Source organism: Aotus nancymaae, unplaced genomic scaffold, assembly GCF_030222135.1.
Source record: "Aotus nancymaae isolate 86718 unplaced genomic scaffold, 86718_ANA_hifiasm-v0.15.2.pri h1tg000108l, whole genome shotgun sequence".
Classification (NCBI taxonomy): Eukaryota; Metazoa; Chordata; class Mammalia; order Primates; family Aotidae; genus Aotus; species Aotus nancymaae.
In genome coordinates this window covers 33,518,600-33,546,329 of record NW_026988523.1, presented here as the reverse complement: position 1 = coordinate 33,546,329, position 27,730 = coordinate 33,518,600, and the positions used below count along the sequence as shown (strand labels likewise).

The 27,730-nt window shown below is 44.0% G+C and overlaps 2 protein-coding genes across 30 annotated transcripts in view; one reads left to right on the top strand and one right to left on the bottom strand.

Moving 5' to 3' along the window:
* The window catches only part of UBAP2L (ubiquitin associated protein 2 like), a 55,730-nt gene extending 40,029 nt beyond the window's left edge, over positions 1-15,701 (bottom strand). For 19 of the 27 annotated variants that reach the window (XM_021676277.2, XM_021676280.2, XM_021676282.2 and 16 more), the window contains exons 1-4: positions 14,900-14,991; positions 10,773-10,902; positions 8,322-8,399; positions 6,961-7,071 (exon numbers count right to left, since the gene is read on the bottom strand). In XM_021676277.2, coding sequence (XP_021531952.1) covers positions 6,961-7,071; positions 8,322-8,399; positions 10,773-10,862 — 279 coding nt within the window. In that variant the 5' untranslated portion in view covers positions 10,863-10,902; positions 14,900-14,991. Of the gene's footprint in view, positions 1-6,960; positions 7,072-8,321; positions 8,400-10,772; positions 10,903-14,477; positions 14,570-14,834; positions 14,992-15,623 lie in introns of those variants that run through there. The other 8 variants (XM_064370368.1, XM_064370366.1, XM_064370371.1 and 5 more) reach the window with 3 other exon arrangements.
* CUNH1orf43 (chromosome unknown C1orf43 homolog) lies at positions 15,265-27,532 on the top strand. 3 transcript variants are annotated; one of them, XM_012476168.3, is made up of 7 exons: positions 15,269-15,526; positions 15,921-16,022; positions 20,567-20,684; positions 21,178-21,231; positions 22,658-22,824; positions 22,904-22,962; positions 26,584-27,532. In XM_012476168.3, the coding sequence occupies exons 1-7, from the start codon at positions 15,461-15,463 to the stop codon at positions 26,777-26,779; spliced, it is 762 nt and encodes a 253-aa protein (XP_012331591.1). In that variant the 5' UTR covers positions 15,269-15,460; the 3' UTR covers positions 26,780-27,532. The 3 variants fall into 3 exon arrangements, with proteins under 3 accessions (XP_012331592.1, XP_012331591.1, XP_012331593.1); XM_012476170.3 differs by having other exon boundaries at positions 15,274-15,449; XM_012476169.3 differs by lacking the exon at positions 21,178-21,231 and having other exon boundaries at positions 15,265-15,526.
* The last annotated feature ends 198 nt before the right edge of the window (positions 27,533-27,730 follow it).

The following is a 27,730-nucleotide window of genomic DNA, read 5'->3' as shown; positions in this document are numbered from 1 at the left end:
CATGATAATGTAACTGTACTCAGTCTAGATGACACAGTAAGACCCTGTCTCAAAAAGTACATAAAAACAAAAATAAAAGAAGATCAAACAGTCACAGCCCTGACCCCAAGAGATACTGATTATAGGAAGCCCTCCATCAGGTTTTACTTGCAGTGTTCTCCCTATATTTCCTAAATTGGTATCAGCCAATTTAACTTTCCCCAGTGAAAATGTGTATCTATGATACATTTCTAATTGCAAGAGGGAAAGTCTATGGTAAGGAAAATAAGCCAAACACCCTTGCAAAAGACTCTTCCTTAGGAAAATGAGCACTGTAAACAAAGTTTTAAAAAAACTACATACCTTGGTTTACACTTTTTGCAGAAAACCTGTACAAACGAAACTTCCAGAACAAACACCAACACTACAGATCTTTTTTTTTTTTTTTTGAGATGAAGTCTTGTCACGTTGGAGTGCAGTGGCTCAATCTCGGCTCACTGCAACCTCTAGGTTCAAGCAATTCTCCTGCCTCAGCCTCCTGAGTAGCTGTGACTATAGGTACGTGCCACCACACCCAGCTAACTTTTCTATTTTTAGTAGAGATGGGGTTTCACCATGTTGGTCAGGATGGTCTCGATCTCTTGATCTCGTGATCCACCCACCTTGGCCTCCCAAAAGTGCTGGGATTACAGGTATAAGCCACTAAGCCCAGACTCAGATCTTTATTACCTTACCATCAAACTCAATCATGGCCCTAGTGCTCAGTAACAACTACCTAGTATCTAATCACTTTCAGAATACGGACTGAGTATCGGATAATATAAAATTGTTACTAACTTTATCAGGATTGATAATAGTATTATGGTCATAGAAAAGAGTATCCTCCTTCAAGAGAAGCATGTTGAAGAACTTAAGGAATCAAGTATTAAGTCTACAACTTTCAGATAATTTCAAGTGTCCACTGATGAGTAAACAAAATGCCACATATATCTACAACGGAATATTACTCAACCTTAAAAAGGAAGGAAATTCTGACCCATGCCACAATATGGATGAACCTTAAAACATTATGCTAAGTGAAATAAGTCAGACACAAAAGGTCAAATATTGTATGATTTCACTTTTATAAGACATCTAAAACAGGTAAATTCATAGAAATAGAAACAGGGCCAGGGATGGTGGCTCATACCTGTAATCCCATCACTTTTCAAGGCCAAGGCAGGTGGATCACTTGAGGCCCGGAGTTTGACACCATCCTAGGCAACATGGCAAAACCCTATCTCTTCTAAACATACCAAAATTACCCAGGTGGCACACGCCTGTGGTCCCAGTTACTTGGGAGGCCGAGATGGTAGGATTGCTTGAGCCCAGGAGGCAGAGGCTGCCGTGAGTCACGATCACGCCACTGCACTCCAGCCTGGGAAACAGAATGAGACCCTGTCTCAAAAAAAAAAAAAAAAAAAGTGAAAAAGAAAATAGAACGGTCTCAGACAGCTCTGAGATTTGCTTAAAAAAAATGAAAACAGAAGAGGTTACTTAGGAGTTGGGAACAGGGAAGAATGAGGATTTATTATTTAATGGGTACAGAATTACTGTCTGAGATGACGAACAAGTTCTGGAAATAAACAGTAGTAATGACCACACTCATTATGAATGATTTTTAAATCATTAAGTATAATATAATATATCTTACCATAATAAAGTTTTTTTTTTTTTTTTTTTTTTTTGAGATGGAGTTTCGCTCTTGTTACCCAGGCTGGAGTGCAATGGCACGATCTCGGTTCACCGCAACCTCCACCTCCTGGGTTCAGGCAATTCTCCTGCCTCAGCCTCCTGAGTAGCTGGGATTACAGGCACGCGCCACCATGCCCAGCTAATTTTTTGTATTTTTAGTAGAGACGGAGTTTCACCATGTTGACCAGGATGGTCTCAATCTCTTGACCTTGTGATCCACCCGCCTCGGCCTCCCAAAGTGCTGAGATTACAGGCTTGAGCCACCGCGCCTGGCCCATAATAAAGTTTTTTTTAAGAGACAAGGTCTCACTCTATAGCCCAGGCTGGAGTGCTGTGGTGTGATCATGACACACTGCAGCCTCCAGCTCCTGGGCCCTCAAGTGATCCTCTTGCCCCACCCTCCTAAGTAGCTAAGATCACAGGCACATGCCACCACAGCCAACAAATTATTATTATTATTTGAGACAGCAGGATCTCACCAAATTGCCAGGCTGCTTTGGAACACCTGGCCTTAAGCAATCTTCCCTCCTCAGCCTTCCTAAGTGCTAGGATTACAGGCATAACCACATCTAGTCCACAAAGTTTTTTAACTTCAAAAAAAAAACTAAATTTAAAATTATAACAGGGCCAGGTGTGGTGGCTAACACCATAACACCTGTAAACCCAGCACTTTGGGATTACAAGACACTGTCTTAAAAAAAAAAAAAGGCTAAAATGGTAAATTTTATATTTTATTTTTGAGATGGAGTCTCACTGTGGTCACCCAGGCTAAAGTGTAGTGGCTCTTATCTTGCCTCACTGCAACCTCCACCCCCCGGACTGAACTGATTCTCCTGCCTCAGTCTCCCAAGTAGCTGGGATTACAGGCGTGCAACACCACACCTGGCTAATTTTTATATTTTTAGTAGAGACAGGGTTTTACCATGTTGGTCAAGCTGGTCTCGGAACTCCTGACCTCAAGTGATTCACCTGCCTCAGCCTCCTAAAGTGCTAACATTACAGGCGTGAGCCAGTGCACCAAACCAGTAAGTTTTAAATTAAAAAATAATAATAATAATAATAATGAAAACATATCTACATATTATGAAGAGTCCATAGTCCACAGTAAACAATTTACTAAAGTAGTAATTTCACTGAGGTGGGAAGACTACTTGAAGTCAGGTGATCGAGACCAGCCTGCAAAATATAGCAAGACCTTCTCTTCACCTCTAAAAATATGTATTTTCTAAAACAGCCAGGGCCGGCGTGGTGGCTCATGCCTGTAATCCCAGCATTTTGGGAGGCCAAGCTGGGTGGATCACCTGAGGTCAGAGGTTCAAGACCAGCCTGACCAACATGACAAAACCCCATCTCTACTAAAAATACAAAAATCAGCCAGGCATGGTGGCACATGCCTGTAATCCCAGCTACTTGGGAGGCCGAGGCAGGAGAAACGCTTGATCCCAGGAGGCGGAGGTTGCAGTGAGCCAAAATCGTGCCATTGCACTTTGGCCTGGGCAATAAGAGCAAAACTCTGTCTCAAAATATGAAAATAATTAAAAAATAAAAATAAAAAATAGGCTGGGGGCGGTGCACTTTGGGAGGCTGAGGCAGGCAGATCACAAGGTCAGGAGTTCAAGATCAGACTGGCCAATACGGTGAAATCCATCTCTACTAAAAATACAAAAATTAGCCAAGCATGGTGTTGGGCACCTATAGTCACAGCTACTCGGGAGGCTGAGGCAGGAGAATCGCCTGGACCCGGGAGGCAGAGGTTCCACTAAGCGGCTAAGATTGTGCCACTGCACTCCAGCCTGGGTGACAAAGCGAGACTCCAACTCAGAAAAAAAAAAAAAAATGCTGAGTGTAGTGGTGCACATCTGTTGTCCCAGCTAAGGAAGTTGCATTGGGAGGATTGCTTGAGCCCAGGTATCCATGGCTACTGTGATCACACACTACTGCACTGCAGCTTGGGTGACAGAGGAAGACCCCATCTCTTAATTCATTTGTTTTTAAAAGACTTAAGTATCTACCTAGGACTTGGTGGTTTGTTGCTGCTTACTCTTCCAACCCCATTATACATTACAGTTGGTGGGCCATTTTAGGCTTACACTAAGTTAGAACAATCTTGTAGCTAAATATATACCAGGAACAACCCGGAAGCTAGACTCAAAACAGCTTTTAGAGTTTATGCTACTGTCTCAAAACCTGCCAAGTTTCAAGAACCTGTAACCTTTCTCCCTCCTCTGTACGCACACCTGCTGCTGGCATGAGATGGGTCTATAAGGAAAAAGAATCACTATTATCTTCCCAAAGGCACTCTCAGTTTTCTGAAATGATCTCACCCACCCAAATACATCCAACATCCCTGGTAGCTGACTTTGCTTCTCACTGGTTTCACTAGTAGCTGGTTTATTTGTAGCATAAACCCATCCTCTCCAGCTTGTTTTCTTTTTTGATACTGTGTAACATCAGCCTTATAGCACTAAACAGAAGATGTTGGAAGGCAAGATAAAATGTGATATGCAAAAAAAATTAAGACTTTTAAAAAAACATAAACAGCCCCACCTCATTCCCCTCTTAAAATCTGGAGACAATTATTCTAGAGTAAACCCAAAACAAATCAAAAGCATATCTTGACTGGCCAGACATTAAATATTCAAATAAGGTCAATAGGGTAAAATTTAATCCAGGACTACACTTTTGAAGAAAAAACATCCACCAATTTAAATTCAATTATTTTTAAAAGTTTTCCTTTATTATTTCCCATTATCTCAAAGAAATTGACAAACCTCCTGCATTTAACTGCAGTGACTCTGTAGTATCAGGACGTTGTTATATCTCAGGCCGAGCTCCATGGGTCATGCCTGTAATCCTAGCACTTTAGGAGGTTGAGGCAGGTGGATTGCCTGAGCTCAGGAGTTTGAGACCACACTGTGTTGTGAAACACCATCTCCACTAAAATACAAAAAATTAGCCAGGCATGGTGGTTTGCGCCTGTAGTCTCAGCTACTTGGGAAGCTGAAGCATGAGAATTGCTTGAACCCAGGAGGCGGAGGTTGCAGTGAGCCGAGATGGTGCCACTGTACTGTGGCCTGGGCGACTCAGCAAGACTCTGCCTCAAAAGAAAAAAAAGTATTATCTCTGACTGGGCAGTTGCTCACACCTATAATCACAGCACTTCAGGAGGCAGAGGCAGGCGGATCACTTGAGATCAGGAATTCCAGACCAGCCTGGCTAACATGGTGAAACTCCCATCTCTACTAAAAATACAAAAATTAGCCAGATGAGACCAGGTGCAATGGCTCACGCCTGTAATCCCAGTACTTTAAGAAGCTGAGGCTGGCACATCACAAGGTCAGGAGTTCGAGACCAGCCTGGCCAACAAGGCGAAACCCTGTCTCTACTAAAAATACAAAACTTAGCTGGGCATGGTGGTGCACACCTATAATCCCAGTTACTCAGGAGGCTGAGGCAGGAGAATCACTTGAATCCAGGAGGCGGAGGCTGCAGTGAGCCGAGATTGCACCACTATATTCCAGCCTGGGCTACACAGCGAGACTCCATCTCAAAAAAAAAAAAAAAATTAGCCGGGTGTGCCGGTAGACACCTATAAATCCCAGCTACTCAGGAGGCCAAGGCATGGGGATCGCCTGAACCTGGGAGGGGGAGGTTGCAGCGAGCCAAGATCATGCCACTGCACTCTAACCTGGGCAACAGAGCAAGACTCTGGGAGGTGGAGGTTGCAGTGAGCCAAGATCATACCACTGCACTCCAGTCTGGGGAAGAGCAAGACTCTAACTCAAAAAAAAAGTTATCTCTAAGGATGAATTTTGATATCCATTCCAACCAAAGAGCCTTAGAAGACCCAATAAATGAAAATGATTTCAAAATAATATACTGGGCCAGGCGCGGTGGCCCATGCCCATAATCCCAGCACTTGGGAGGACAAGGCAGGCAGTTTGCTTGAGCCCAGGAGTTTGAGACCAGCCTGAGCAACATGGAGAAACCCTGGCTCTACTAAATATAGGAAAATCAGTTGGGCGTGGTGGCGTGGGCCTGTGGGCCCAGCTACTCTGTAGGCTGAAGTGAGAGGACCACCTAAGCCCAGACAAGGAGGCTGCAGTATGTCACTACACTCCAGCCAGGGCCACAGAGCCAGATCCTATCTCAAAATAATAATAATAATACACTGCTCATTAAAAAAAAAAATTTCTCAGCCGGACACGGTAGCTCACACGTTTAATCCCAGCACTTTTGAGAGGCGGAGGTGGGTGAATCACCTGAGGCCAGGAGTTCAAGACAAGCCTGACCAATATAATGAAACCACGTATCTACTAAAAATACAAAAAATTAGCCAGGCATGGTGGCATGTATTTGTAATCCCAGCTACTCAGGTGGATGAGACAGGAGAATTGCTTGAACCCAGGAGGCGGAGGTTGCAGTGAGCTGAGATCACATCATTGCACTTCAGCCTGGGCAACAAGAGCAAAACTGTCTCAAAAAAAAAAAATTTCTCTAGTAAGCATTGCAGGAACATTCCAAAGGTTAGTAAGGCAATCAGAGGATTACAATTGGGTACAAACGTAAGACAAGCACAAAAACAGAATTCTGTTTTTGTGAAGTGGTGGTAGGATTCATGAAGTAGGGAGAAGTGAAAGAAACTTGTCTAAATTCCAGGGCAATAGATCTTCCAAGATATCCCTATCATCTACAGGGATGTTCAGCAGTCTACAAAGCTTTTTCCTCTACTACCTCAACAGGAATAAGTTCAGGCAATGATACAGTATTATGCAATGCAAAGCTGATATTGAAGGGAATGTCCTGAATTCTGAATCAAATATATAAAAGAAAATGAAAAGAAAAAAACAGAATCAAGTATAGTGACTTTGTTCAACAGCAATAAAAAAGACAAGCGGAAATCTTCCACTGATTTGATAACCAAGGCTATCAAATCGAACCTCTAATTCAGCCTAACCCCACACCCTGAAAACAGTCACTAGCCTGGAATAAATAATTTATTCCAGGCCAATTAGCAGAGCCTGATTTCACTTGTTTTCTCCCATGACCATTATCCACATAAAAAGGATGTAGTACACACAAATTTTAAGTATTTGCAACCCGTGGTGAAGAATCACCAAAAAAGTTCCCAACTTTACTTAGAGAAAATGGTGCTCTGCTTTAAGCTGTGTTGCCACTTGCTACTTTCAGAACATTACTAGCCTCTCAACTGAGGACCCATGTCCTAGAATACTATAAGGACTCTACCGTGTCTGGGTTTCCTTCCAGAAGAACATTGATGGCTCTGTTGACATCTCCATTGCAGTCGTGCAAAGCAATTACACATTCATCCTGGTTCTTGCCCGTAATATCAATCAACTAAAAGAGAAAAAACAGCAACCATCATGAACAAGCTTATACTCACATTCCCAATGAAAGGAAACTAGAGGAAGGAAAACAGTAGCAGCTGAGTTTGAAAAAAACAGGTTTAAAAAGCAAAAGATGAGGGCCAGGCACAGTGGCTCACGCCTGTAATCCCAGCACTTTGGGAGGCCGAGGTGGTTGGATGACCTGAGGTCAGGAGTTTGAGACCAGCCTGACTAACATGGTGAAACCCTGTCTCTACTAAAAATACAAAAATTAGCCAGGCGTGGTGGCAGGTGCCTGTAATCCCAGCAACTTGGGAGGCTGAAGCAAGAGAATCACTTAAACCCAGGAGGCATAAGTTGCAGTGAGCCAAGATCACGGCACTGCACTCCAGCCTGGGCCACAGAGCAAGACTCTATCTCAAAAAGAAATAATAATAAACAAATAAAGAAAAAGGATGTAGAATTTGCCTAGCAGATTTTCCAGTTTTTACCAGAACCCCACCCTCAAAAAGGAAAACATGTAGAATTTTGGTATTCTATTTCCAAAAGCCAAATATTAACATCTGTGGTTCAAGGATGAGGTCAAAAGTATTTACAAAGCAATTAAGCATCAAATACAGAATCAAACTCTGAAACACACAGGCTTCAGTATACCATGAATTTCCACACTTCCTATATCCACAACAGCTCAGTTTCTACAAAATGATTATCAGCAATAGGCAACAGGTTAAAATTAAGATACAATTTCCAAACAAGGTTATCTATCCAAAGGGCTACAATAAACTGGGTGCAGTGGCTCATGCCTATAATCCCAGCACTTTGGGAGGCTGAGGCAAGCAGATCACCTGAAGTCGGGAGTTCGACACCAGCGGAGCCAACATGGTGAAACCCCCGTCTCCACTAAAAATATTAAAAAATTAGCTGGGCATGGTGGTTCGCACCTGAAATCCCAGCTACTTGGGAGGCTGCGGCAGAAGAACTGCTTGAACTCGGGAGGCAGGGGCTGCAGTGGGCCAAGATCATGCCACTGCATACCAGCCTGGGCGACAGAGTAAGATTTCGCCTCAAAAAAAAAAAAAAAGGGCTATAATAAATTAAAGGATGAAAGTCCTTATTTATTGTCTTGACCTATTATATTTCAGACCAAAATTATTTCAGTAACTGTAATAGAAAATAACCTGGCATCGATCTATGGTATTTGATTATGCCTTAATCCTGTATCTTTTCCCATAGCATACAGTAAATTAGTGATACACTCACTTGTTTCACCTTTTCCTCAAAGTCAGCATCATTATGGTCCGAAATCATCTGTGCAAGTCGAATTTGCTCTGCAGTGGCCTAGGAATTGAGATGAGATCAAGAAAGCATAATCTTGAGGCAACAGTTTAGAGAACAGGAACCTATTTCGCCAGTCTCCACTGCCCCAATTTTCTTTACCTTGTTACAAATGAGCAAGTAATAAAACACCATTTAAGATGCTTAAATCAGGGACAGGCGCGGTGGCTCACACCTATAATTTCAGCACTTTGGGAGCCTGAAGCAGGTGGATCACCTGAGGTCAATAGTTCAAGACCAGCCTGGCCAACATGGCGAAACCCAGTTTCTACTAAAAATACAAAAATTAGCTGGGCATGGTGGCACACGCCTGTAGGTCCAGCCACTTGGGAGGCTGAGGCAGGAGAATTGCTTGAACCCAGAAGGAGGAAGTTGCAGTGAACAGAGATCACATCACTGCACTCCCTCCTAGGACCTAGACAGAGCAAGATTCTTCCTCAAAAAAAAAAAAAAGGCTTAAATCAATAAAATGACAAGAAACGGAGTGAAACTGTTACAGAGAGGGCAGGGAGCTCATTCACCAGTGTTCACAGTTAAAGGGACTTTCATCTTAGAATCACAGAACCACTCGAAAACATCTCCTTAATTCACATTAATATAGTCACAAAGCCATGTGTAAACTCTGTTCCTATTTCTGTAACAACCAACACCATCCTCTTATTCCTAGGGCTGAGAATACAAGTCTGACAATAGATTCAATGTATCTTCTGTATATCCAATGTATGTTAAAATACTAGGAATACTGCCCCAATTAAGTATTATAATTCTACTAGAAATTCACTTGAAAATAGAGGTGAAAGAAAAATGCATAAGGGAAAAGTTCTAACCTTACATACTCTATTTAGCTGACCATAGTCAAATATAAGTAATTCATTCACATTACATACCAACCAACAGCAATCTGGTAAGAGAAACAGAACATATCTACATCAAAGTTAATATCCAAGAGGTTAATTTACTCCTTAAGACTTAAAATTGAGCAATGCTCTATGGTGTCTCATTTAATTTTGAAGAAACATAGTGACGTAGCCAGCTCCTCATAATAAAGGAACAAGCAGGTAAGGCCTCAATTGGACAAGAGAGGAAAATAAAAGACAAGTTAGGGAAAAGAGGAGCAAAGGATAAAATCTGGAATGGGAAAGGTTGGCTAGAGAGATATCAAGATGAAGCCAGGCGCAGTGGCTCATGCCTGTAATCCCAGCACTTTGGGAGGCCGAAGCAGGTGAATCACCTGAGGGCAGGAGTTTGAGACCAGAATGGCCAATATGGTAAAACCCCATCTCCATTAAAAATACAAAAATTAGCTGGGCACGGTGGCATGCATCTGTAATACCAGCTACTCAGGAAGCTGAGGCAGGAGAATTGCTTGAACTCAGGAGGCTGAGGGTGCAGTGAGCTGAGGTCGCAGCATGGCATGCAAGCCAGGACGACAGAGCAAGACTCCATCTCAAACAAACAACAAAAAGATATCAAGGTGGAGGCCTAAGAAATAGAAAGGTATTGCTAAAATGGCCCAGATGAGAGAAGAGAAATGCTATCTTAAGAGTTATAGAGACAGGGCCAGGCATGGTGGCCCATGCCTGTAATCCCAACACTTTGGGAGGCCGAGGCGGCAGAATCACAAGGTCAGGAGATCAAGACTACCCTGGCTAACATGGTGAAACCCTGTCTCTACTAAAAATGCAAAAATTAGCTGGGCGTGGTGGCAGGTGCCTGTAATCCCAGCGACTCAGGAGGCTGAGGCAGGAGAATGACTTGAACCCGGGAGGTGAAGGGTGCAATAAGCCAAGATCGTGCCACTGCACTCCAGCCTGGAGACAGAGTGAAAACTCCATCTAAAAACAAAGAAAAAAAAAGAGTTATAGAGCCAAACACAGTGGCTCACACCCATAATCCCAGGAGTTCAAGACCAGCCTGGGCAATGTACGTAACAAGACTCCTACCTCTACAAAAATGTTAAAATTAGCCTGGCATGGTAGTGTGCACTGGTAGTCCCAGCTACTCAGGAGGCTGAGGCAGAAGGATCACTTGAGCCCCAGAGGTTGAGGCTACAAATGAATGGTGACTGTGCCACTGTACTCTGATCAAGGCAAAGGGAGATCCTGTCAAAAAAAAAAAAAAAAGATACAAAGCACAGGACCCATAATAAAGTTCTAAGCCTCATAATACATTATCAAACAAAAAAAAGTAAGCATTTTGCCTTACAGCATGTCATGAAAGTTATCAGGACCTAAGTGAAAAAAAAAGCCAAGGACTAGAAAACAAAAATAAGAAACCTAAATCAACGGTTCAAAGCACAGAATAATGCTGTACTGCATGGAAACCAGTATCAGCCAGCAATGCTATCCACCAATCCATAAGCCTTGGGTTATTTACCTGTGGCCGCTGCTTGTGCTGTGTCTGGTTTTGGTTTTGAGGTTGTTCCCAGTTTCCCCGGGCTCGGTTAGCGCCCACCGACGTCATCATTTACAGTATATACAAATAACAGTATTTACAAGGTAGAATACTGAAAGATTTAAAAAGAAAATTAGGTATTAAATACAGGCAAAAAGTTTTTAACTCTTTCATCAGTACCTTCACCACCAAATACTTTCACTTCTTCAAAGGAACAAACCAAGATTCACTTATTCTTACAACATAATTAGCTTGATAAATTCCTTAAGGAGCTATGGCTGTTAATCCATTTTTATGTAACAAGAAATGTTTCACATGTGATAGATTTTTTTTAAAGAAGTTACAGCACAGTTTGATTACTAGTCCCCTACAAGCAGACTTTACATTTAGATAATAATCAAAAGACTTTTATATAGGTGCAAGTATATAAAGTACCTTTGACAGAAGAAAGATAATCAGTAAAGTCTAGAAACAAAAGCCTTCCAGGAAGGAGATCAGTCTACACTCCAGAGAAATAATTTTAAGCACTGTATTCAATCACCTAAGAAAACAGCCTTACCTGCCTTACAACCCTTTTTATGTAAGTTGCATGTGACCTCCATTGCTTGGGAAAGGACAAGTTCAAGTCTAGACACTTCTTTCTCCCTCAAGTTTCATCTCTTAGTATGCTATGGGTTTGTATTGTGTTTGTCGGTTTTTTGTTTTTTTTTAAACCACAGCCTTCAACAGAGTATTAGCCCCAATGACTTTGTCCAGAGTATCAGTTCTCTGGATAATAATTCCAACACACTGCTTTTACAGGTGCTTCTCTTGGTCTCCTAATACACGTTTTCAAGAAACCAGAATGATAATTACCCTCCACCACTCACCTTAATATACAGGGAATCTCACATTTGTCTCAAACCAAAAGCATCTAGCACAAAGTTTTATTTGGAAGAAAGGGCTTCTAGGAAATCATTTTAAACTTAAGACATTAATGCAGGCAAGATGACTTACTTGAGTCTTTAAAGAGACACAGAACACACAGGACCTTCCCCAAACCAGAATATAGTTTTTGTTATAAGACTTCTAACAAGAAGGATTCTACTGAATTCAAGTTCCCTTACTTCATACTTTGTTTTATAATACAATCTCAGCTGCTGCATTTAGTGAAAAAGAAAATACTCATCATTGATAGAGTGCTCAAAATAATAGGTTACTCTGCATTTATTCCCTTCCAAAGAGGACAAGTTTATACTTTTCTGCTCTATATTTAATTTTTCTTGTTAATGAAACCTTATACAGCGTGATTCTAGACTGCCCAGAGATATTGCTGGATTTGAGTGGGAGGAAGCACTTCTAAAGAAATATGCAAGGATTAACTATTATGGAAGTGAATTTCATCTGACTTTCTTGGATGTCACAGAGAAAGTAGACTTTTTCTGTGAATAAATTCTTCACCAAGTTGTGTCAATAGGTTGCATAGGAGAAAGATTTAAGGCAGCTTCCTCAGGTAATTTTTAACCCATTATCTTTTCCCCCTACATATATGGGCATACAAAGGCCCAGCATTACTTGCTAGACAGTAGTTTTCCCAGGTTAGCATTATAGTCAAGTTTCAACTTTACAAAATCCAAATCAACAAGACGATATATACACATATATGTGTATATTTATCAAGTCTAGAGGAAAACTATTTTGTTTTAAAATTGGCTCTAAGATGGTTTCTAATACGGCATAGTCATCTCCATCCCACTACTGTAACTTACAAATATTGACTGTTTTCTACTCCACGTGATAACAATTTGTGAGGTTAAGTTATATTGCAGGTATAAACTGCATGACTAGCTATATATGACTGCCTATACCGTACCAGTCAGATGTAAACATATTAAAAAGTCATCTTGAAAGAATTAACCAGAAAAGAAAAAAAAAATCCTCCTAATCACTCTTGCTGGTAACATTTCCTTCTTACAAGTGTTTCGAAATGTGACTAAGAAAATTTTACCACCTATTAGTAACAACACTGAGCAACAGGCCAAAAGTTAGTGATCTGGAATGGATCACTTGAAGGCACAAAATTAGTAGCAAGCAGAGCCATACCCAGAATTATCACACTGGAGATGAAGAATCTTGTTACTTACTCTTTCTTAGAAAATAAAAAGATCTAAGGAAGTATGGTGAGAAGTATTGGAGACCAAGGAAATAGTGTGAGAGTAAATACAGGTTTCAACCCAGGAGTGCCCTTAACTCTTTTTTGAAAACCAGCTACTTAAAAAAAATAGCCAGAGAAATTTCACTGAAAAAACTAAATAACAAATATTTATTGAGTAGCTACTATGTGTCCAATACTTCAGGAAAATACAAAAGCAGTACGACTTGGTAGCTGCCCTCAGGGAGCTTACAATCTAATTTTAGAAACAATTCAGAAACTGAAGCTGGACTGGGTTTGGTAAAACTTGCTACCTCTAACAGAGCAACTAATTTCTGTAGATGCTTTGTTGAAATGGACCCTGCATCCCCTTCTCCACCACCTTGAAATCTAGTTAGTAACAGTACTTCCCAGTTAGGACATAGCAAGGAGGAGCTTTAAAAATCAAAAACAACACAGGACATTTTTAGGCCTTTCATCACTAATTTACGTGCCAGCAATACTTCCCATTCACAAAGGAAACAACCACTGGGACAGTCTAATCTTTAAGGACAATGGTGTCAGATCTCAAAGCAGTTTTAAATGCTTTCTCCATAATCATTGGGATAGTCTAATCTTTAAGGACAATGGTCCCAGATCTCAAAGCAGTTTTATCAACTGATACACAGACAAAATGTTTTAATTCTCTAGTAATGCTCTTTACTACTAATGCCCATCAACTCCCAGCAAGTCACATCGGGTATTCCCCAAACAGGATATGGGGCAGAGGAAGGTAGGATGGAAGTTAAGACAAAAAAAGGTTTTCTCCATGTAAAAAATCAGGGAGAGTCAAAGGCAAAAACGTTAACAATAACAACAAAAACGCCTGTTACCGTGGTGTTTTTCTTTCCACAACATCCTACACCGGAGGTGGCTACATTTCAAGAATGGTAGAAAAGGAGCAGTCTCCAGTTTGTGACATCAGTTTGCAAAGCAATTTAAGGGCTGTCCACAAGGTGAAGGGTTTGAAGAAACTGGGCATTTCTGTCCCATTATGAGAAGCGTGAACAAATAACCCAGTGCTCTAGTGACGTCCCTAAAGCGTAATACACCCTATGGGGGCCTCCATGTCCAGCTCCCAAATAACATCATAATTGTTTGCGGTACCCCAAACTACAGGATAAACAGTAAACTAAAGACAGTAGCAAAAACATATTCCAAGAACTGGGTTGGTGAGAAAGAAGGGAAGGTAATAAGAAGAGCTGACAAAGAGCCTGGAAACGGAGAGGGGACGCAAGCCCACGCGTGGAGGATGGGAGGCTCAGCCCCCTCAGCGCCACATCGAGAGCCCACGGGGCCAATCTCCTCCCTACCTCCCAGTTGGAACAAATTAATCCTTCGCACACCAAACTGAGGGCCACATGGGGGAGTCTGGGGCAGCTCCACCCCATCGCCCGCCCTCCCCCCAGCCACCCCCAAACCAGGCCGGATCCGGATCAGAGGAGGCCCGCAGTGGGTGGAAAGGGAGGAGGCCCTCTCCTCCGCAGGCACCGGCCAGGGTAAAGAGAGGGCCCTACCTCAGGCAAGGCCCAGGCCTCGCTCGCTCGCGCTCTTTCTCGCTCTCCCCTCTCAGGCTCTAGCCGCATGGCCCCCCCTCCTACGGCTGCTCCAAGCCCCGCCCCGGCCACGCTCCCAAATCGAGGCCCCGGCTCTGGCGCGGCCCACTAGGCCGCGAACCCAACCATAAACAAAACCTCCGGCGGCCGACTAAGCGCGGGGGGCGCCAGGGCTCGCATGACTAGGAGGGGGGTGTACAGTGAGGGGACACAAGGTGCAGGGGGGGCCTACCGAGGGAGGGGGATACGGCGGGGGCAGGGGAGAAAAGAGGGAGGGTAAAAGGGGGATCGCGGATTTAAAGGGGCCGCGGACAATACCCGGCCCCGCCGCGCTGCCGTTGCCGCCGCTGCTGCCGCCAACGCCGCTGCGCTCCCAACTTTACCTCAGTCTCCTCCACACTGACACCCCGGGCCGCGCCGCCCCTGTCACGTGATATAAGATTCCCTCTTCCCCACCCCCTCCCTCCTTTTCCCTCTCGCGCTCGCTCTCGCGCCTTCCCCCGCCCACTTGCCTTCCTGCGTCCCCCGGCGCGTGACGCTAAAAGGGGCGCGCACGCAAACGTGCGCGTGCCGCCGCGCCACGAGACACCTCTTTCCGGCTCCGAGTCCGCCCCGCCTCCTTCGCGGCGGCCCCGCCTCCACCACGTAACGCACAGATGACCGACGCTTCCTCTTCCTGTCGTAGTTCCGTGTCTCAGCGCTCGACGCTCCCGGGTGCTATTGCCTGCCTGAGTCACGTGTCGGGGGGAAGCTGGAAGGCGTCGTTCTCCTTTCCCAGCCCCCCTGCCCGTCCGCCATGTTTTCAGGCCGAGTCTGGCTTGGTGTTCCCTCGTAAGGAAATGGCCGGGGAGCTCCAGGGGACCCAGGCGCCGTCAGTTCGGCGGAGCCTGGGCTGACCAGCCAGGACAGCGGGGTAAACTCGATCTGCGCGAGGTAGGAAGGCCATGGCGTCCGGCAGTAACTGGCTATCCGGGGTGAATGTCGTGCTGGTGATGGCCTACGGGAGCCTGGTGAGGAGATTCCCCCACCCCATTTCTGCTGTTGCATCTTACCCAGTAGAGACCGTCCTCTTGAGCTGTTCCCCGTTTTCATTCTCCACCCACTCACCTGCGCCTTTCTGGGCTTTGACTCCTATTCCCAGAGTAGGTGGGAGTTTAAGTCGCCGACTCGAACCAACCCGCCCCTTGTTAGCCTAGAACCCTCCCTCTCACGCTAGAGCACAGACCGCGCGCCTCCCTGCATCTGGCTTATTAGATCCACCCCCATCATAACGGCCTTACTTTGCCCCAAGTTTTACCCTGAAGCATTCCTGAGAGCCGGAATCTGGGGATTTGGAATGATGGCATGCTTTAAAAAAAAAAAAAAAAAAGTCTTATTACAGGATTTTTACTTCTTTTTGGACAGGTGTTTGTACTGCTATTTATTTTTGTGAAGAGGCAAATCATGCGCTTTGCAATGAAATCTCGAAGGGGACCTCATGTCCCTGTGGGACACAATGCCCCCAAGGTAGGTCCTTAGGGCACAAATTAAACATACTTCTCCGGATCTTTTAGGGACAGGAATGAAATTTGCGTGCGCTTGTCCTTGTACTTACTTAGTTGAGCAGGCACTGTGCGCTTTGGGACTTGGCTTACCTGCTCACTGCTGTGGCAAGCATGTGGCTCACTCAGGAACTTCTGTTTTTGTATCTGCAGCATGAAGGCTTGGATCGAAGTTCCCAACTCTTTGTAGTAAAATATTTCCCAGTTCATCTTAAACTACCCAGTGTTTTTTGTTTTATTTTGTTTTAGGATGGGATTGAGATAATCATTAAGGTTAACCGGAGAGCAATGAGAAGAGTTACCTTTACATGACTTTAGACTTACAAGAGTCCCACAAATCATCTAATTCCACCATTCATGTTACCAACAAGTCCAAGAAAAGGAAGCAGTTTACCAGAAGACAGAGGAAAGTGAATAGCCCCAGTGGTTATTTTTTTCTATACTTTCTTATTAGGTGATTGTCTTCCTTTCCTTGGCTTTACCTACAGAAGAAATTTTCTCTATCCCAGAATTCTTTCCTGAGTTCCATACATACATGGCCAACCGACTACTTGACATTTCCACTTCGATTTCTAATAGACATCTCAAATCCAACATATGTGAACCAGAACTCCTGATACCCCACTGCCACACTCATTCTGTTTCTTTAGTCTTTCACTTCTCAGTAAAAGACACCTGCTTCCCTTACCAACCTCCTTTTGCGTGGCTCTCCCCAGATCACTGGGACCCAGCTCCACTGGCTGAGTTTTCCAGTCTTGTTCCTGTGACCTGGAATGGTCTTCACTTGGCTGGCTCATTCATTCTTTTGATCTTAGCTTAAATGTTACTTCCAAAAAAGGAATGCTTATTACCTATTTTAAAGTAGGTTCCCCCTCTCTTATTTTCACATGGTACTCTGATTTTTTCTTCATAGCATTTACCATATTTTTTTTATGTTTGTGCATTTAAAACATGCCTCTCTCTTTTGCTAGACCCTAAGCTTCAAGAATGCAGGCATCATACCAGTTTTGTTCACGACTGTAAAGCTAGGACCTACACATAGTAGGTACTCAGTAATTTCTTGTTGAATGATAAACAGGTTAGTTGTAGAGCTAGATAGAGCTCATGACTCCCTCAACTCCTAGAGCACTGTACTTTCATTAACCAGTGCTATTAACCTTCCCCTCTTTGTTCTTTGCTGACATACTACATAGAAAGGCTCTAGGAGGATGTCCTGGCCTGAAACCTTAACAGTCCTCCTGCCTGCCTCATGAGAGAGACATACGGTTAGTTTCTCGCACATCATGAACCAGTCAAAACTTTGGGTATTTAGGGGTTCCTTAGTCTAGTTGAGAGCAATGTTCCTTTTACTTTAAAAAAGGTTTCTGGCCGGGCACAGTGGCTCACGCCTGTAATCCCAGCACTTTGGGAGGCCGAGGCGGGCGGATCACTAGGTCAAGAGATCGAGACCATCCTGGCCAACATGTGAAACCCTGTCTCTACTAAAAATACAAAAATTAGCTGGACGTGGTGGCATGCGCCTGTAGTCCCAGCTACTCGGGAGGCTGAGGCAGGAGAATTGCTTGAAACCAGGAGGCGGAGGTTGCAGTGAGCTGAGATCGCGCCACTGCACTCCAGCCTGGTGCCTGGCGATGAAGCGAGACTCTGTCTCAAAAAAAAAAAGTTTTCTAAATTCTTAACCATTGCTAGTGAAAATATAAATTAGTAAAACCACTTTGGAGAATAACTGGGCATTGTTTTGTAAGATTGCACATGTACCTAATCCAGGGTCCAGCAGTCCCTCTCCTACCATAGAGAAATTAATTTTTGCTCATCTGTACCAGGCAACATGTATAAGATTATTCATAGTGGTATTATTCATAATGTTTGAAGAGGAAACTTAATTCAGATGTCCACTTTAAAATGATTATATGGACTGAGTGCAGTGGCTCACACTGGTAGTCCTAGCACTTCGGGAGGCTGAGGCCAGATTGTCATGTGAGCCCAGGAGTTAATGGACCACAGTGAGCTAGGATTGCACCAATGCACTCCAGCATGGGCAAGAGCAAAACCTTGTCTCTAAAAAATAGATAGTGGTATATTCATATTCTGGAATAGTGCAAGGAATGAAAATAAGTTGAAGATAAATATATGAAGACAAATCCTCAAAATATTTTTGAAAGAAAAAAATTGCAAACATGAATGAATCTCAAAAACATGCTGAGTGGACTGGGTATGGTGGCTCACACCTGTAATCCCAGCACTTTGGGAGGCCGGGGTGGGCAGATCACATGAGGTCAGTAGTTCGAGATGAGACCAGTCAACATGGTGAAACTCCATCTCTACTAAAAATACAAGAAAAAAATTAGCCCAGCATGGTGGTGCACACCTGTAATCCCAACTACTCGGGACGCTGAGGCAGGAGAATGCCTTGAACCCAGATGGCAGAGGTTGCAGTGAACCGAGATCATACCACTCTACTCCAGCCTGGGAGATGAGTGAGACTCCATCTCACCAAAAAAAAACTCTGAGTGAAAAAAGCCAAAATGCCATTCACAAAAGAATATGTACTGTATGTTTCCACCCCATTTATAGGAAATTCTAGAACAGGCGTAACTGTAAAAGAGAGTATATCATGTTGCCTGGGCTGGGAGAGGGGCGATTTGCAGGTAATTAAAGTACTCTCTATTTTGATTGACATGGTGGTGAAGGGGGTATGTTCATTTGTCAAACTCAGTTTATATCCTTAAAATGAATGCATTTTATTATATGTAAATTAAACCTCAATAAAGCATATTTTAAAAATTTCGCTGGGCATGGTGGCTCACGCCTGTAAACCCAGCACTTTGGGAGGCCAAGGCAGGTGGATCACCTGAAGTCAGGAGTTGGAGAACAGCCTGGCCAACGTGGTGAAACTTCGTCTCTACTAAAATTACAAAAAAATTAGCTGGGCCTGGTGACATGTTCCTGTAATCCCAGATACTTGAGAGGCTGAGGGCAGAAGAATCACTTGAGCCTGGGAAGTGGAGGTTGCAGTGAGCAGAGATCGCAGCATTGCACTCCGCCCTGGGTGACAGAGTGAGACTCTGTCTCAAAAAAAAAAATTTAAGGCCAGGTGTGGTGGCTCATGCCTGTAATCCTAGCACTTTGGGAATCCGAGACAGGCAGATCACTTGAGGTCAGGAGTTTGAGACCAGCCTGGCCAATATAGTGAAACACCGTCTCTACTGAAAATACAAAAATTAGCCAGGTGTGATGGCCCATGCCTGTAGTTCCAGCTACTTGGGAGGCTGAGGCAGGAGGATCACTCGAGCTTGGGAGGTGGAGGTTACAGTGAGCCATTGCACTCCAGCCTGGATGACAGTGTGACCTTGTCTCAAAAAAAAATTTTTTTTTAAACAAGTTGCAGAGGAATTCTTGTTTCTCCATTTGTATCAAGTTCAAAACCAGGCAAAGCAAGGCATCTTTTTTAGGGTGACATGATAAAACGAAGAAGTGTATAAGAACTATTGACAAGTTAAGGTTTGGGGTGGGGTGCGTTCAGTGGGGGATAGGCACACAAGACTTCAAAGTTAATGGTAATGTTTCATTGCATAAACTGGATATTGGATATAGGTGTTCACTCTTAGGATTTTTATAATTATTTAAAATTATATATATATGTTATCTGTATTCTGTGTATATTATGTTTCACAATGGAAATTTTCTCAAAAGTTACAAGAAATTTATTTCCTGGGGCTCTTAGGTAACCCTCTTAGATAAGAGAGATTGATATCAAACTGAAAATAGTAGTTGCTGCTGGGTAACTGAGAGGTAGTACCTTTAGTATCTTTTAAATTTTTATTCCCTGGATTTGACTTGCCTGTTTTAAAAGTTAGATATGTGTTTTGTTTTGTTTTCTTTTCTTTTCTTTAAAGTGGCCTCTACCCAGGTACACACCTGTAATTCCAGCTGCTCAGAAGGCTGAGGCAAGAGAGGCTGGGCGCAGTGGCTCACACCTGTAATCCCAGCACTTTGGGAATCCGAGGCAGGCGGATCACTTGAGGTCAGGAGTTTGAGACCAGCCTGGCCAATATGGTGAAACACCGTTTCTACTAAAAATACAAAAATTAGCTGGGCGTGGTGGTACGCGCCTGTGATCCCAGCTACTCAGGAGACTGAGGCAGGAGGATAGCTTGAACTTGGGAGGTGGAGGTTGCAGTGAGCCAAGATTGCACCACTGCACTTCAACCTGGGTGACAGAGCAAGCAAGACTCTGTCTCCAAAAAAAAAAAAAATTTAGAAATAATGTTGATGCTACAAAGCTTGAAGGAATTATAGCAAGTTAAAAGTTCTAGCTTAGAGATGTTATTGGAGAACCCAATCACATTCTTTCCTAAATTCTTACCTCTTATCTGGTCGTTTTATTAACTACATACAACTTCTCTATTTCTATTGTCTTAGTTGTTCATTAACTCTGCCCCATTTTCGGAATGTTAGAAAGCAGAGTGCAGGGTAAATGATTGTGTATTCTTTTCTTTATGTGAACAGGACTTGAAAGAGGAGATTGATATTCGACTATCCAGGGTTCAGGATATCAAGTATGAACCCCAGCTCCTTGCAGATGATGATGCTAGACTACTACAGCTGGAAACCCAGGGAAATCAAAGTATGTGGCAAGCTCTTGGAGGGAATGCTTCAGTGAGGAGTCCCATAAGTCCAGAATTCCTTTTCTCTCCAAGTTGTCAAAAGCTGCTGGCAAAGCCTTGGTTATTCCTGTTATTGGATATATGCCAGATACAGACGCCATTTATTAGCTTGCTGGAATTTGGGGAATTTTTTTTTTTTTAAGATGGAGTTTTGCTCTTGCTGCCCAGGCTGGAGTGCAATGGTGCAATCTTGACCCGGTTCAAGTGATTCTCCTGTCTCAGCCTCCCAAAGAGCTGGGATTACAGCAGTGCGCCACCACACCCAGCTAATTTTGTATTTTTAGTAGATACAACATGGTTTCACCATGTTGGTCAGGCTGGTCTCAAACTCCTGGCCTCAGGTGATCTGTCCGCCTCGGCCTCCTAAAGTGCTGGGATCACAGGCATGAGTCTCTATGCCCGGCCTGGGGAAGTTTTTAGGTTTATGCCTAACACCAGTCTTTTCCTCAACAGGTTGCTACAACTATCTATATAGGATGAAAGCTCTGGATGCCATTCGTGCCTCTGGTAAGGGCTAACTGACAGGGTCCATTCTAGGATCCTGAAACCTCACCTAGGGAACAGAGTAATGAACGCACTTTATATGGTAGAATTTGTCATTTCTGCACATCCCTGATGAGTAGGAATTCTTGGAGTTTTGAGAGTACTGGATTCGAGTTTTTGCTGAAGGAAATGATATAAGCAGATTATTCTCCAAAGAGTGTGGGTGTTTTGTTTTTCAAAGATCTTGAGACCTTTAGTTTTATGAAGTGGATGGTGGTAATTTGCTTGTTTTTCCACGAAGGACAGGTGACGTCTCCTTTTTCACTAAGCTGAAGATAGATTGTTCTTGAATTTTTTCCATCTGTCAGCACTTGTCGTATATGCCCTGTCTCTACAAAAACATAGTTTATATCTTAAAGCTAGGATGGGTAAGCAGGATGGTAAAACATGATGACACCATCGTGTGCCATTGATTTAGCTTACAGCTGTATTGCCACCACCAAATGACCACTCAGGCATAGCTTTATACCTTTGGTCTCATTTATTAGAATCTCCTGCTCACTCAACTCGCTCATTTCATTAGACCTATTTCTTTTTTATTTTTGAGATTGAGTCTTGCTCTGTCACCCAGGCTAGAGTGCAGTGCCATAATCTTGGCTGACCACAACCTCTGCCTCCTGGGTTCAAGCAGTTCTCCTGCCTCAGCCTCCTGAGTAGCTGGGATTACAGGCAGCTGCCACCATGCCTGGTTAATTTTTGTATTTTTAATAGAGACAGGGTTTCACCACCATGGCCAGGCTGGTCTCAAACTTCTGACCTCAGGTGATCCATTGGCCCCAGCCTCCCAAAGCGTTGGAATTACAGGCGTGAGCCACTGTGCCTAGCCTCATTAGACCTATTTCTAAGTTTGGGGAATTAACTAGAAAGACTAAAGAATGGGGCGGGTACAGTGGTTCATGCCTGTAATTCTAGCACTTTGGGAGGCTGAGGCAGACAGATCACATGAGGCCAGGAGTTCAAGACCAACCTGGCGAACAAGATGAAACCCTTTTGTATTTTTGTCTCTACTAAAGTGCATGGTGGTGCACGTCTGTAATCCCAGCTAATCGGGAGGCTGAGACCAGAGACTCGCTCGAACCTAGGAGGCGGAGGTTGCAGTGAGCCAAGATAACTGCCACTGCACTCTAGTCTGTGTGACAGAGCAAGACTCCATCTCAAAAAAAAAAATGACTAAAGAATGAGGGAAGGGTTAGCCAGGAATGGTGGCATGTGCCTGTAATCCTAGCTACTTGAGAAGCTGAGACAGGAGAATCTCTTGAACCCTAGAGGTGGAGGTTGCAGTAAGCCAAGAACCCACTGCACTCCAACCTGGACAACAGAGCAAGACTCTGTCTCAAAAAAAAAAAAAAAGAACAAGAGAAGGGATATCATTGTGCTATTTTCTCCACAGAGATCCCATTTCATTCTGAAGGCCGGCATCCCCGTTCCTTAATGGGCAAGAATTTCCGCTCCTACCTGCTAGATCTACGAAACACTAGTACCCCTTTCAAGGGTGTACGCAAAGCCCTCATTGATACCCTGTTGGATGGCTATGAAACAGCCCGCTATGGGACAGGGGTAAGCCAGTTTTTAATTCCAGGCACTGAAGGGATGCATCAGACTGAGAGATCCTTATTCTTCCTTTCTTTTTCCTAAGGTCTTTGGCCAGAATGAGTACCTACGCTATCAAGAGGCCCTGAGTGAGCTGGCCACCGTGTGAGTTTGGAGGGGAACATGTCAAAGGGAGCTGGTACAGTAGTGTTAGACTGTTCCCACAGTGCAATGACCTTCATAAAGCAATATGAACAAAATCTTGATACCATAGGAGTTGTCAGGTTCTAGACTATTAGATCAGTCTCTTACATTAGAAAGCAGATGCAACTGTACAAGAGAACTTCCTACTTTGTGTGTATTTTCCTCGTCTTTTGTTTGGTCCAATAATAATTTTATTAATATCAAAATTGGTGTAGCCTAGCAAAGGGAACAGTTTTTCAGCACACAGGGATTCCTTCTGTTTGGAGTCTCAGTGTCCTTTTCTTGTGTCTTGTTCCAATAAAACTAAGAATTAAATGACATCTGTTTTTGGCCTGGCAAGGTGGCTCATGCCTGTAATTCCAGCATGGGAAGCCACGGGTGGGTCATGAGGTCAGGAGTTCGAGATCAGCCTGGCCAACATGGTGAAACCTCGTCTCTACTAAAAATACAAAAATTAGTCAGGCATTGTGGCAGGTACCCATAATCCCAGCTACTCAGGATGCTGAGGCAGGAGAATCGCTTGAACCCAGGAGGCAGAGGTTGCAGGGAGCCGAGATTATGCCATTGTACTTCAGCCTGGCCATGAGAACAAGACTCTGTCTCAAAAAGTAATAATAATAAATAACATCTATTTTCACTACCACTTAAAGCATTAGTAACCCTGTCTGAAACAGGCCATCGCTAATGGAGTCAGCTGTTGAGCATTTGTGTCACAGGAGAGGATTCATGGCTTTTGTTTGGGAATATTTTTAATACATACTAAACATAGTCTCATGTTTTTATACAAATGTTAAAATCAGATTTCTTGGTGAGAAAGGAAAGCCAATCTAGAATAAAAACTTAGGCCGGGCGCAGTGGCTCACGCTTACAATCTCAGCCCTTTGGGAGGCCGAGGCAGGTGGATCACCTGAGGTCAGGAGTTCAAGACCAGCTCGACCAACTTGGTGAAACCCCATCTCTACAAAAATAAAAAAATTAGCCAGGCGTGATGGCGAGTGCCTGTAATGCCAACCACTCAGGAGGCTAAGGCAAGAGAATTGCTTGAACCCAGGAGGTGGAGGTTGCAGTGAGCCAAGATCACACCATTGCATACCAGCATGGGCAACAGAGTGAGACTCCATCTCAAAAAAACTAATAGGCCAGGCACGGTGGCTCATGCCTGTAATCACAGCACTTTGGGAGGCTGAGGTGGGGGGATCACGAGGTCAGGAGTTCAAGACCAGCCTGACCAACATAGTGGAACCCCATCTCTACTAAAAATTAAAAAATTAGCTGGGCGTGGTGGCGGGCGCCTGTAATCCCAGCTACTTGGGAGGCTGAGGCAAGAGAATCACTTGAAACCAGAAGGCGGAGGTTGCAGTGAGCTGAAATCACGCCATTGTGCTCCAGCTTGGGCGAAAGAGCGAAACTCTGTCTCAATAATAATAATAAGTAAGTAAAAAGTTACCGGCCATAAAAAGAATTAATCTGTTTTCTATTGTGTTGAATATTATCTCTTTCTCAAGAGATAAGGCGTATCTCTCTTCTCTTCTCTTTGTCCCTAAAAATGAGCTACCTTGTCTGAAAAAATGAAAGGTCCAAGGCCTGGAGCAGTGGCTCACGCCTGTAATCCCAGCACACTTCGGGAGGCCAAGGTGGGCGGATCACTTGAGGCCAGGAATTGGAGACCAGTCTGGCCAACATGGCAAAACCCCATCTCTTCTAAAAATACAAAAATTAGGCTGGCATGGTGGCAAGTACATGTAATCCCAGATACTCCAGAGGCTGAGGCAGGAGAATTGCTTGAACCCGGGAGGCAGAGGTTGCAGTAAGCCAAGATCGTGTCACTGTACTCCAGCCTGGGTGATAGAGCAAGAGTCTGTCTCAATAAAAAGATGAAAGGTCCTAGTAAAAACTGCTTAGAAGGCCAGGCACAGTGGCTCATACTTTTAATCCCAACACTTTGTGGGGCTGAAGTGGAGAGATTACTTGAGCCCAGGAGTTTGAAGGGCAAAATCCTGTCTCTACTAGAAATACAAAAATTAGCTGGAAGTGGTGGCATGCGAGAAGTGGTGGCATGCGACTGTAGTCCCAGGTACTCAAAAGCTGAGGTGCGAGAATCACTTGTACCCAGGAGGCAGAAGTTGCAGTGAGCCAAGATCATGCCACTGCACTCCAGCCTGGGCAACAGAGCAAGACTCCATCTCAAAAACAAAAAGAAATGTTTGATTTGTAGTTTCTAGGAATGCTTTATGGGTACAGTGAAGAGTATAGGCTTTGAAATCTCACAGACTTAGGTTCGAATCCCAGATCTGTCACTTATAGTTTTGTGAACTCATGCAAGCTAATTATTGGACCCTTAGTTTCCTAACCTGCAAAACAAGGTGATAACCTGTATGGGGGATACCTATTCTCTCAAAAAAAAAGCTTGTGCCAGGCACAGTGGCTCACACCTTTAATCCCCAGCGCTTTGAGAGGCTGAGGCGGGTGGATCATGAGGTCAGGAGTTTGAAACCAGCCTGCCTAATTTGGTGAAACCCCATCTCTGCTAATAATACAAAAATTAGCTGGGCATGGTGGCCCACGCCTGTAGTTCTGGCTACTCGAGAGGCTGAGGCAGGAGAAGAGCTTGAACCTGGGAGGCGGAGGTTGCGCTGAGCCCAGGTCGTGCCACTGCACGAAAAAAAAAAAAGCTTGAGCTAGAGGCAGGGACTCTGGGAAATTCATTTCTCTGATGCTAGTTATTTTTGGTGTGGGTGGGTGTGTGTCAGGGCACCCAAACAGGGCCTTTATTCTGTCACCCAGGCTGGAGTTCTGCTACTTTTTTAGGGTATGTGTGTGAGAGAGAGAGACAGGGTCTCACTCTGTTGCCCAGGCTGGAGTAGAGCGGCACAGTCATGGCTCACTGCAGCCTCAAATTCTCGGCTCAAGCAATCCTCCTGCCTCAGCCTCCTGAGGAGCCAGGACTACAGGTGCTTGCCACCATAGCTGGCTAATTTTTTGTAGAGATGGAGTCTCACTTTGTTTCCTAGACGGGTCTCAAACTCTCCTGCGCTCAGGCAATCTCTGACATCAGCCTTCCACAGTGCTGGGATTATAGGTATAAGTGACCATGCCCAGCCTCTCTTGCTACTTTTTTTTTTTCCCCCTTTGAGATGGAGCCTCACTCTGTCATCCACGCTGGAGTGCAGTGGCGTGATCTCAGCTCACTGCAACCTCCACCTGCTGGGTTCAAACAGTTCTCCTGCCTCTGCCTCCCGAGTAGCTGGGATTACAGGCACCCGCCACCATATCCAGCTAATTGTTGTATTTTTAGTAGAGACAGGGTTTCACCATGTTGGCTAGGCTGGTCTCGAACTCCTAACCTCAAGCAATCCACCTGCCTCGGCTTCCCAAAATGCTGGGATTACAGGCATGAGCCACCGCACCCGGCCTCTCTGCTACTTCTCAGCTACTAGATGGGGTTTTAGTAACTAGTTTACAAAATAGGATACATAAGACACAAGTAACCATTTGTGGCTATTGCTGTGTTTATGGCCTGGGATAAGCCCTGAATTCTTTGATTAGTCCTCATTCTGTCAGTGACCTCCTCTCTCTCTTCAGGGTCAAAGCACGAATTGGGAGCTCTCAGCGACAACACCAGTCAGCAGCCAAAGACCTAACTCAGTCCCCCGAAGTCTCCCCAACAACCATCCAAGTGACATACCTCCCCTCCAGTCAGAAGAGTAAACGTGCCAAGCACTTCCTTGAATTGAAGAGCTTTAAGGACAACTATAACACATTGGAGAGTACTCTGTGATGGAGCTGAAGGACCTTTGCCGTAGGTTAAGCCAGTCAGTTGCAATGTGCAAGACAGACTGCTTGCCGGGCTGCCCTTGGGACTTCTGGCTCAGTGGCCCCAGACCGTATCCACTGAAGTTCCTGTTGTATCCAGAGTTCTTAGAGCTTCTGCATAAAGGGTAATTCCCTAACCCTTCCTTATGGGCATTTTTAGAACATTGGCTAAGACTATTTTCCCCCAGTAGCACTTTTTTCTGCATTTGCATTCAGGTGTTATTCTTAATGTTTCTGTCAAAGCTTCTTAAAAATCTTCACTTGGTTTCAGCCATAGTTCACCTGCCTTTTTCCAGGTTTATTTAATTCCAAAGGTGAGAGTTGGAGTGAGATATCTTCTATATCTACATGTTTGTGTGCAGTTGAATGGGAACTGTTTGGGTTTAGGGCATCTCAGAGTTGATCGATGGAAAAGACAGACAGGAACTGGTGAGAGGGTCGAGTGGGGAAGTTGGTGGTATGTGGAACAACTTACCCTTGTGCTCCACTTAAACCAGATATGTTGCAGCTTTCCTGACATGCAAGGATCTATCTACTTTCATTCCACGCTCATGAATAAATTGAATCAAAGGGAATGTTCTGGCACCTGACATAATCTGCCAGGCCATAAGACAATAGGAAGGAATGATTTCCCCTAACAAGCCAATGCACTGTTCTGACTTTATAAATTATTTAATAAAATGAACTATTATAAAATAAAACATGAATCAGTCCTTCACAGTTATCTTTTAATAAAACAGGCATATATGTTATTTTTACATTTCTAACAAGGCATAGGGCATGCATGAGGATTTGCCTCTAGAGAATTGGTGGTATTGTGTGCATACCCTGGACCTAGGACCATACAGATACCCTTGAGACCCTAGCAGAAGAAATCCTAAAATTGGGACTGTGACTCTTGCTCATAGGATTGCCT